Source organism: Dendrobates tinctorius, unplaced genomic scaffold (assembly GCF_039654945.1).
Source record: "Dendrobates tinctorius isolate UK_male_01 unplaced genomic scaffold, ASM3965494v1 ptg000145l, whole genome shotgun sequence".
NCBI classification, from domain to species: domain Eukaryota; kingdom Metazoa; phylum Chordata; class Amphibia; order Anura; family Dendrobatidae; genus Dendrobates; species Dendrobates tinctorius.
In genome coordinates this window covers 11,391,918-11,403,985 of record NW_027361812.1, presented here as the reverse complement: position 1 = coordinate 11,403,985, position 12,068 = coordinate 11,391,918, and the positions used below count along the sequence as shown (strand labels likewise).

Genomic DNA, 12,068 nt, shown 5'->3' with positions numbered 1-12,068 from the left:
ACCAATTTTTTACCATCTTCACGATAAACAATTTATAAAACTTATGGAATACTTTTTATATATTCCAAAACAGTTTGCATTGAAATTTCAATTTGTTCAGGAAAAAAAACAAACCATCTGATGGGTATCTTAATGGAAAAAAGATACATACAGCTCTGGCAAAAATTAAGAGACAACTGTAGAATTTTCAGTTTGTCTGATTTTTCTCTTTATAGGTATATTTTTGAGTTAAATGTAAATTGCTATTTTATTCTATAAGCTACTGACAATGTGTCTTCGAATTTCCAAGCACTAAATTTTGTATTTATTTTCAGAAAAGGAGAAATGCTCAAAATAAAAAAATGCAGTGCTTGCAGACCTCAAATAATGATAAGAAAAAAGTCCATAATCATTTAGAAAAAAACAATACTAATGTTTTAACTCAGGAAGAGATCAGAAATCAATATTTTGTGGAATAACCATGATTTTTAATCACAGCTTTCATGCTTCTTGGCATGCTTTCCACCAATCTTTCACACTGCTTATGCCACTCCTGGTACAAAAATGTAAGCAGTTCTTCTTTGTTTGAGGGCTTATGACTATCCATCTTCCTCTTGATTACATTCCAGATGTTTTCAATGGGGTTCAGGTCTGGAGATTGGGCTAGCCATGGCAGAGATTTGATGTGGTGGTCCTTCATCCACACATTGATTGACCTAGCTGTGTGGCATGGCGCATTGTCCTGCTGGAAAAACCAGTCCTGAGAGTTGGGGAACATTGCCTGAGCAGAAGGAATCAACTGTTTTTCCATAATAACCTTGTATGTGGCTTGATTCATACGTCCTTCGCAAAGACTAACCTGCCCAATTCCAGCTTTGCTGAAGCATCCCCAGATCATCACCGATCCTCAACCAAATTTCACAGTGGGTGCAAGACACTGTGGCTTGTACGCCTCTCCAGGTCTCCGTCTAACCATTAGATGACCAGGTGTTGGGCAAAGCAGAAAATTAGACTCATCAGAGAAGATTACCTTACTCCAGTCCTCTTTGCTCCATTCCTTATGGTCTTTGGCAAACTTCAGCCTGGCTCTCCTTTGCTTCTCATTGATGAAAGGCTTTTTTCTAGCTTTACATGATTTGAGCCCGGCCTCTAGGAGCCTGTTACGAACTGTTCTTGCCGTGCACTTCACCCCAGCTGCCATTTGCCATTCCTTTTGTAGGTCACTTGATGTCATCCTGCGGTTGCTGAGTAACATTCGAATAAGATGGCGGTCATCCCGGTCAATGGAGAGTCGTTTTCGCCCTCTGCCGGTCTGTAGCTTTGTTGTCCCCTATGTCTGCTGCTGGACTATGTTGTAATGGACTGCCGTCTTATAAATTTTAAGGATGGAGGTGTGGCGCCCCTGATGCTCAGTCGCCACAGAGGTACTGCGCCTTCTCCTAAGATGTAGTGCCCCACCAACTAGGTAAGTTGGGAACTCCTTTCCACACTCCAACACCTGCATCCCACACATAGGATAGTTCAGCACTGATCACATTTCGGCTCATGCTTAGATGGTAGCAGAGCACCTCTGGTGATTCCTTGCTTCGTAACACGAGATGTGCTGGGAGGTGGGTGGAGTGGAGATCCGTATAAAAGAGTGGGAAGGTTTAGAATTGCAGGTCAGTCTGACAGGAGGTCAGGCGAGAGGAGTTCAGTTCTGAAGTTAGTTTTGAGTTCAGTTTGAGTTCAGTTTAGAAAGAGTGCTGCAGCTGCCTCAGTGATCTGAGCCAGCTGGCACGGGAAAGAGAAGAGAAGGAGAAAGACGTAGAACTGCAACCTAAGCTTCCATAAGAGAGAGAAGGAACAGCGCGGAATGAAGGAGTAGGAGAACAGAGAGGAGTTGTGGGTTGGAAAAGGAACCCTGCCTATAGGTTCTCAGCGCAAGGCCGGGGCCCGGTCCCCGAGGTTGTATGGACACTTATAGTTCTGCAGCAGACACCGGTGGAGTAGTTGGCTGTAAATGCACTACTCCCATCTAAGACTTGGGACACAACAGCAACACGGATAGAGAGCCGGGATCCAGGAGGTCTCTGATCAGGCTACAGCTGTCTGTCATACAAGTAGAGTTGTTAGGAACATCTGACAGGAGGAACTACAGAGTAACCACGGTACTGGAGCTCTTCACACTAAAAGGAGCAATAGGGCAGTCGTTCAGGAAAGGTACATGTTGGCGGAGTGTTGGAGAGGAGAAGCCTAACTTGCCCGGGAGGTTGATTGAGTCTCTGCCCCGGAGGACACGGCATGGAAGCGGGCACCAGTGGTTTCCAAGAACTGTGAGTAAAGCATTGAAACTGCAAGCCCTGGTGTCTTCCAGTCATTGTGCGCCAGCACCGTCAGCACCGCTACATCTGGGTAACATCCTTTACACTACCTGTGCCTACACACTGCCCTGGGGCTACAGCTTCACCTGTGGGGAGCTATACCATCTATGCTGCAACACACCATCAACCCCAGAGGATCTGCACGCAGCGTTGGCTTAACATCTTGCTTGCCAAACACCACAGGTGGCGTCACGAACTATTCCATTCCATTAACTACAAACCACCATTGACATTGGGCGCCCAGGGCCACGGACCGGGTCACTGCTGCTGTGACACATTCCCCTGACACCGGCCCGGTACCGAGTACCCCACAGCCCTGGGTGGGAGGGCGACCCAGAGGCAACATGACGCTCATTGTATCCCTCTGCTAGTAAAGCCAGAATTGAGGCCCTTCTTTTCCTCACTCAAGACTTTTCTTTTCAACTCCTTTGGCATGGTTAAAAGTTATTTTTTCATTCCTATTACTTTTGGGATATTACTAGGACTTGTTTTAGCGTGCTTTCCTTCAGTCTTTCAGACTGCTTTTGGGTGATCTTATGCCACTCCTGGTACAAAAATGTAAGCAGTTCTTCTTTGTGTGATGGCTTGTGACTATCCATCTTCCTCTTGATTACATTCAAGACATTTTCAGTGGGGATCAGATCTGGAGGTTGGGCTGCCCATGGCACGGATTTGATGTGGTGGTCTCTTAATTTTTGCCAGAGCTGTATATGCTAATGAATTTTAGAATGCAATAATACAAAAATAACAAAAAATTGCTTGATCGTCTAGACTCCAAAAGCTGGTCACTGAAGAGTTACCTAAACAAATGTGGCAAATAAAGAACAAATCTTCGCACTACTAAAGCTACATGCTATTATATTACACACAGTGGACCAGAATGTGCGCAAGGACGTAGGGTTTAGAGTTTAACCAAAACTTAAAAATACAATATCATTTGTTATTTGCTCCCTAGATGACCCCTTTAACTAACAGGAATAGTTTATTGAAGCTCAGCGGGAATCGGGATAGTTGTGACAAACAGCAACATGTGCCATAGATTAAAGTAGTGTACATTTGCCTAATAAGAAACAATTACAGGCGGCTGCACACATTGGAACTTCATGTACTTTCCTTCAGATACCAACTAACCACTAAAGTCAATCCATCTACTAGTAGAATTTAAAGTAACAAACGTCTTTCCTGACTACGCTTTCCTCGCCATTACTATTCTGTGGGAGATTTTCCAGGTGAACATACATGGCCATCATGTGCATTAGAGAGGAGTCTAACTCCTGTATGGCGCCCTCTTCTGGTCCCATTATCTGGAACTTCGGACGGAAAGGCAGAATTTTGCTATCACCAGGCTTTCTTAGAAATGATAAATATACCAAGTATGACTAGGACACATGGTAGTAATCATCATATATAATTAATTTGAGTCCCCATGAGTCCACTCGGATTGGTTATGCCTATCACCAAATATAACATATCCCACAAAAGAAAACGATGATTAGAAGGCTTGTATTACTAATATAAAAAGCAACTTTATTGTTTAGAACCATAGATAAAATATTACATATCACCAGTTAGGGGATTAAGGGGAAGTAAACATACACATATGTATATTGTGATTACACATCTAAAAAGACGCACATAACCAGCACCAGAAGGTGTAACCTATACACCTATAATTATCTGACTATCAAAAAATTGACAGTTTTTGCTGAAAAATAGTATATCAATCTCAAGGTGGACATTATTTATTATGTCCTCATATCCTACAGCTGATTAAGACAATTCTTATTCGGTGACTATTGTATCATGCCTCCTCCACCAAGAAACTAACCGTTATACATAATGGCGGCCTTCTTAGAGTGAGGGGTATCGACATGGTCGAGACGGGGATCCGTGGGGGTGGGATTTCCAAGAAGTTGGCCCAACTTGAGTCCAGATGGATATGGACAATCGGATCAGTCCATCCATCTGGACTCAATGAAAACATCAGCTATGCCCCATTCCTATGAATTCTGCTCTGTGGGTAAACATCGCCTATGATTTGTGAAATCACTTTTTTAACTTTTCTTTTAATATTTTTATTATTGTAGTGTTGGGATCTATAAGGATGGATAAAGTGAACCATATATTTATGGACATCATATATATTCTAGCCCCTTGAATGAAGAAGTCAGCAAGGATTATGATGAATATTGTGTATATTATATATATCCTTAATCTATTAATGATATGCAAGGATTATTGTTGTATGATGTAATAATTGTTATATCTTATGGAAAAGAAATATATATGTTAATGCCCTTATAGATGGTTGCTGATCCTGTGTATAATTGGTAGTATGTGTATACTGCAATTAATGTGTTTTTTGTATGTTTTCTATGTAGTTGTGGGTCGGCGCCAGCGGCCCTGTACGCGCCTGTCCCCCTGTCACCGCTGCCCCTGTCCGCATGTGGCGTCTTTACATGGTGGGGCTGGCCCGCCCCGGCCACTCCCACTGTGTGACGCCGATGCTGACCGGCGTTGTGGTTGCCTCGGTGACAGAGCGCGTCACTTCCGGGCCGCGGACACGACTTCCGGTAACGTCGTTTTCGCGGCGTCCGGGTACACTATTTAAGGACGCTGGTGTATACACCGGCTAGGCCCCTTGAAAAAGGCGGATCCGAAACGCGCGTCGGGGCGGACGCGCTAACCAGGCACCTGTACACCTCCTGACCACCATTGCGGGTAATGATTAGTTTAGTATGGACGTTAATCTATACATTTAGCGGCTATTGCTGTAATGGCCATTATGGTGTGATGTGAGTTTTGGTATATAGCGGCTGTTGCTGGTGATAACTCTTATAGCATGTTTAGTGGCCACTTTAGTTGAGATAAGTGGCTACGTTTAGATACCACACCATATAAGCTCTATTACTATAGTGATTACGTCCATTATGTATAACGGTTAGTTTCTTGGTGGAGGAGGCATGATACAATAGTCACCGAATAAGAATTGTCTTAATCAGCTGTAGGATATGAGGACATAATAAATAATGTCCACCTTGAGATTGATATACTATTTTTCAGCAAAAACTGTCAATTTTTTGATAGTCAGATAATTATAGGTGTATAGGTTACACCTTCTGGTGCTGGTTATGTGCGTCTTTTTAGATGTGTAATCACAATATACATATGTGTATGTTTACTTCCCCTTAATCCCCTAACTGGTGATATGTAATATTTTATCTATGGTTCTAAACAATAAAGTTGCTTTTTATATTAGTAATACAAGCCTTCTAATCATCGTTTTCTTTTGTGGGATTTCTTAGAAATGAGTCTGAGCAAATGTGATTTCAGTCACCGCTTCTAACTTTGTGTATTTAGTCATTTCAGTTTTTATCTTATCTTTGCCCTCTTCTGCCCGGCCAACCTTGTCCATTTCTAAAACTTGACCCAAATGTGATTTTTGCTACAACCAACAACATGATACTAGGGTTAACGGTGCAATTATCAAGGGGCCCACCACCAACAACCAATTACTGATTTTTTTTTAGGGCTTTAAAGGAACCTTTAGGCTGTGTGCACACGCTGCGGATTTTGCTGCGGTTCCGCAGCGGTTTTGGCCGCTGCGGACCCGCAGCAGTTTTTGCTGCGGTGTACAGTACAATGATTCCCTATGGGAATCAAAAACCGCAGTGCAGACGGTGCGGAATTTTCCGCGCGGATTATCTGCGGTTTTCAATCCGCAGAAAGAATTGACATGTCAATTCTTTCTGCGGATTCTCCTGCGGTTTGCCATCTCCTCCATTGAGGAGATGAAAAACCGCAGGGCAAAACCGCAGAGCAATCCGCAGGTAAAACCGCAGGTCTTTTGACCTGCGGTTTCACCTGCGGATTGTACAAAATCCGCGCGGATGAATCCGCACCTTTTCCGCAGCGTGTGCACACAGCCTTAAAGGGAATCGGTCACCAGATTTTTGCCACCTAATCTGAAAGCAGCCTATTGTAGAGACAGAGACCCTGATCCCAGCGATGTGTCGCTTACTGGGCTGCTTGCTGTAGTTTGATGAAACCACTGTTTTAGCAGCAGGAGATTATCACTAGACACCTAGTAAACTTGCTGCCATGTAGTCCTCCAACTTCATGAGTTCTGTACAACCATGCCTCCACCACTGATTGGCAGCTTTCTGTCTATGCACAGTGTACACGGACAGCTGCCAATCAGTGATGTGGGCGGAGTTATACAGGGCTCAGCTTTCTGAGAACTGATAAATTTGCAGAAGAGAAAATAGTGACTGTAACACAATGACAGCGAGTAGCCCAATAAGTGATCCATCTTTGGAATCAGGGTAAAGGTGCTCTCAGATGGGGAAGTAAAAACCTGGTGACAAATTCCATTTACTATTAGATAGAAAACCAGATTAACTTAATTTGCATCTTTTAGGCGCTTGTACATTAAATGAAAATGGGCCAGGCATTGATCCCTTAAGGCCCTTTTACATTTAGCGATGCACCAGCGATCCGACCAGCGATCCGACCCGGTCAGGATCGCTGGTGCATCGCTAAATGATCGCTAGTGAGCTTTCATACAGAAAGATCTCACAGCGATGCAGCAGCGACGCAGCCCACGATACTCACCTTTCACACACAGCGATCCAGACGTCCTCCTGCCCGCCTCCACGCGTCGCTTGTCGTCACAGCAGGAAGCCCAGCAGGAAGCTGACGACGAGAAATGGAGCCGCCCGATCTCACGCAATCAGCGATGGACAGCGGGGGAGCCGGTCGGAGGTAAGTATCACACATAGCGATATCGCTAGCAATATCGCTATAACGTCACAAAACCAGTGACATTTTAGCGATATTGCTAGCGATATCGCTTAGTGTAAAACCCCCTTTAGAAAAGGATATGCAAATTAATTTTCCTCCAAGAAAAACAATGCCACTTGTTAACTAACCTTACCATATGACTTAAGATATTTAGCTTGGTGGTTTGCATAAGGACAAACAGTACCCACTAATCCTCTCACCCAGCGCCCTACACTGGCGAGTCAAGAACCCCTGAACAAGCTATCTGCAGGTGGGAGTCTTTTTTCCTTTTGCGGAGGCTCTGGTTTGATTAAATATCCTGTAGAGTGGCAAGGCTCTTAACTCCAACAGGTGGCACTGGAGAGCCAGCTTGCTCCTTGTAGGAAGGCTCACTTGGCAGCATGGTGGCTCAGTGGTTAGCAGTAGAGCTGAGCGAAACGGGTCAGTAAAATTGCGTGAGGTCGGCCATGAGGTCGCCGACCCGCGCCCCAAAGTCGCGTTTCCCATGATGCTCCCAGCTCCTTTTCTCAGCCAATCATCAAGAACGCACACTGTGTGCAATGCAATGACATCGGCAGTGGCCACCACCATCTTAGAGAAGGGCATTCGTGTCATTGGCTTGCTTTGTGTGGCATCACAGTGGCTATAAAAGCCCTGACCGCCGACCGCCATTTTACCTCTGCCGATCTTAGCATTGGGAGAGGTTGCTGCTGCTGGTTCTCAATAGGGAGAGCATTAGGCAACAAAGAAAAAAAACGGTGCTTCTTCTGATAGCGATTTCAACTGTACAGTTAGTGTGCAGTGACAGGGGAGGATTTTTGTGTGTGCAGCAGCGCTGGTGGTTATTAGGCTGCCTTATAAGGCTACCTGATAGCTGCATTGCTGTGTGCACACTGCTGTGCAGACTGCTTTTTTAAAAGCAAAAAAACTTTTATTCTGATTTTCTGCACAGTTACAGAGTGTTCAATTTTTCACACACCGTATAGAGGTGTACGCTCCTCACACACTACCGTGTACCGGCTGGTATCATGGACATATACATGCTATCTGTGTGTGACTCCGTTAAAAAATAGATGGAGATTTTACATTTTCAATACATACACCGTATAGAGCTGTCCGCTTCGCAAACAGTATCGTATATCTGTTGTTTGTATTGCGGTCAAATCTATACAGAGACAGCATGTGTGTGTGAGACTCCGTAAATACATATACGGACATTTCAATTTTTCCATACACCAGATAGAGCTGTCCGCTTGTCAAACAGTATCGTATATCTGCTGTTTGATTACGGTCAAATCTATACAGAGACAGCGTGTGTGACTCCATAAAAAAATAGACGGAGATTTAAAATTTTCCATATACACAGTGTATGGAGCTGTACACTCCTCACACACTACTGTGTACCGGCTGGTATCACGGACAAATACATGCTATCTGTATGTGACTCCGTAAAAAAATAGACGGAGATTTAAAAATTTCCATACATACACCGTATAGAGCTGTCCGCTTGTCAAACAGTATCATATATCTGCTGTTTGATTACGGTCAAATCTATACAGAGACAGCGTCTGTGACTCCGTAACAAAAATAGACGGAGATTCAAAATTTTCCATACATACACGGGATACAGCTGTCCGCTCGTCAAACAGTATCGTATATCTGCTGTTTGATTACGGTCAAGTCTATACAGAGACAGAGTGTGTGTCTCCGTAAAAAAATAGATGGAGATTTTCATTTTTCCATACATACACCGTATAGAGCTGTCCGATTCTGATACAGTACCATATATCTGCTGGTTGTATTACAGTCAAATACATACTGGGAGAGTGTATGTGACTAAGGAAATATATACGGAGATTTAAATTTTTACCTACACCTTATACAGCTGTACGCTCCTCATACAGTACCATATACCTGCTGGTATTTTTGTTACATTTTCACAAACATGAGGAAGTATGGTGGAAGAGGCCGCGAACGTAGGCGGGGAGGGGCAGCTGGTACTGATGGTGGTGGTGGTGCATCTGCTGGTTATGCCAAAAGCACAATAGCAGCTAAGGCAGGAGGTGTTGAGCCTGCGTTATCGTCTGCCACTAGAAGGCCTGTAAGGTTCCCTTTTCTGGGAGTAGGAAAACCGCTTTTAACGCTGGAGCATCAGGAACAGGTTTTGGCTTACATTGCCGAAACAGCCACCAGCTCTATTGCCTCTTCTTCTGAACTTTCAAAACCTGCAAGCACTGAGTCGTCAGTGCAGGGTTCTAGTCAAGAAAAACACCTTTCCTTGTGTCCTTCACCCCCACCAAAAGTGAAGGATGCGGCAGCCCACACTTCAGATTACTCCATGGAGCTCTTTTCACATACCAAGCCTGGGTTCATTCTAAATGGGGCACACTATATATGGAGCATTATTTGGGCCCATCATACACTGGACCATCATCCATGAGGCCCATCATATACTGGAGCATTCCAAATGGGGGACATCAGACACTGGAGCAGCATCTATGGGGCCTATTATACACTGGAGCATTAGAAATGGGGCCCATTATATATGGAGCATTATTTTGGCCCATAACACACTGGAGCATCATCCATGGAGACCATCATATACTGTAGCATTATGTGGAGCTCATCATATACTGTATGGAATATTATATGGGACCAATTATTCTGTATGGAGAAATATAGGGGGCTCATTATTCTGTATGGCGCACCATGTGGTGTCCATAATACTGTATGGAGTAATATACTGTTCCTTTTTTGAGCTATTGTAGAATTTAAAATACATATCAGTCATGTCATGTAAGAAGTGAAGTATTTGTCATTGTACTATACCTATATTTCTGTGCCGTATCGGAGCATCATGAATTGTGGTATGTGTTAAAGGGGCACACTGACACTCTTTCGCCCGGGGCATGCGAAAACCTGGAGCCAGCCCTACCCCCCCCCCACAACTTTAGCCAAATAACCCCCAGTTTTCAATGTGTAACTATTATTATAAAGTAAATTAAGGTTGACAAGCTTAAGTAATAAGAATTGATGTTGTTGGTATTGAAATGGGCACTGTAGGTGTGTTTACTCTCCTCCACTCCCTGCCGACTTTGCTTCCCCATTGACTTGCGTTGGTTTTTGTGTTTCAGTCGGATCCCGACTTTTCACTATAGTCGGCCGATTTCGATCGACTCGACTTTTGAGAAAGTCGGGTTTCATGAAACCCGACTCGACCCTAAAAAAGGAAAAGTCGCTCATCTCTAGTTATCAGCAGTGGGGTCTTTGGTTCAAATCCCACTAAAGATAACATCTGCCAGTAATTTAAGTGGGTTTCCACCCACACTCCGAAAATACATTGATAGGGAATTTAGATTGTGAGCTCCAATGGGGATAGTTATGACTTCTGTAACCCATAGAGCCATACAATGAGTAAATAAGTAACAAGCTGAGCCACTAATGGCCATCATCACAAAATGTAGCCCTTTTCCTCATTACATTTATTTATTGATATACTGGTCATTTGACATCTGAACGTCTGAAAGTGACCTATAGAACATAAAGATGGCGGATGGCAGACAGGAAACATAATAAGGACAGTATAATGTCTATATCTCATGCAAGCTACAATATGAAGTGAGACAGTACAAAACGAACATGTCCTGTGTACTTTTCGTTTGGGTGATGATTCACGGCCAGTGACAGCTCAGTAGCTGATTATGGTTTATGACTTAATGAATAGGTGTCAAAAAACTTTACTAGTTCATGATTGCTATATGTGACTGCAGAATAGCCGGAGTCACTACTGAACAGAAGCGAATGCAAATCTTCAAGACATGGATACAAAATAACACTGATTTATTGATCCTGTTTTTCAGGAAGAAATGTGAAAGTTTACAGGTGAAGTTTCAGATCCTCGATCAGTCCACATGAATGTCCAGGATGGATTTACTGCAGAATAAGTAGAGAAGAAGACCTGGTTGTCTAAAGCGGATCTTCTGGGAGTTGGACTTTGTAAGGCTGCTGAGATACAATAAAACCATGGCCAACAGTAGCAAAGAGCGTCTCTGCGGATCTGGTGCTCCACTTGGTCACGTCAATGGCTTCCCTCCTTCTGTTTACCCTTTTGCTTTCAGCGGAGGGATGCGGGGCTCACCACCTTTCGAAATGCTAGCTAATGGGAACTTCTTTCGGAACTTTCCCACTGACCTCCCCAAAGAAATGGCTTCTCTCTGTGAGTATGCAGTTTTAATAGATTGATACAAATATTATTAAGTGTTGGAAATGTTATAACTGGAAAGTAGAAGCTATGGCATTAAGAGACATGTAAAAGTTTAGGAGTTGTATTAGGACATGTTCACACAGGGCCTTTTTTACGGGGAGTTTTGAGCATCTTCTGTTTTTAAATCGATGTTAAAAATGCTTGAAATGCTCTTCGAATACGTTTCCGATTAATTTTTTATGAGAAAATTCACATGCAGTGCACATGCTGCTGTTTTATTATTTAACCACATGACTTTTTCAGCATAGAAAAAAAAAGCTTCAAATTAAGTATTGAAATTAACCGAAGCAGAAAAAACTCCTGAGGCGACGTTCACACGATGAGTTTTCGGTGAGGTTTTTATGCTGCGTATTTTCGAAAAATTGCAAGTGACCTATTTTACTTAATGGGTGCAGAAAATCTGCAACATCAAATACTCACCAAAAGCTCATCGTGGGACCATGGCCTAATACACAAAAACGGTGCAAACATGTGTATTTTTTAATAATTTTTGGATGGTGATTTTTCTGCCAGAAAAATCCCTATTAAAAAAACTCCATGTGAGCAAGGGGAAGTGGACTACATTTAGACACAAGAAGTAAACCTTCTGCTAACAGCTTCAGGCCAGGATCCAGAACTGAACACCAATGTGTATGGTGGGGAAGAGGAACAAGTTGAAGGCACTGCTGACTATCCAACCA

General features: G+C 43.3%; 1 protein-coding gene across 3 annotated transcripts in view; it reads left to right on the top strand.

Annotated features, from left to right (window-relative positions):
* The window catches only part of RARG (retinoic acid receptor gamma), a 243,148-nt gene that overhangs the window by 50,523 nt on the left and 180,557 nt on the right, over positions 1 to 12,068 (top strand). For all 3 annotated transcript variants that reach the window (XM_073546184.1, XM_073546182.1, XM_073546183.1), the window contains exon 2: positions 10,985 to 11,340. In XM_073546184.1, the coding sequence (XP_073402285.1) occupies positions 11,148 to 11,340 (193 nt within the window). In that variant the 5' untranslated portion in view covers positions 10,985 to 11,147. The remainder of the gene's footprint in view (positions 1 to 10,984; positions 11,341 to 12,068) is intronic.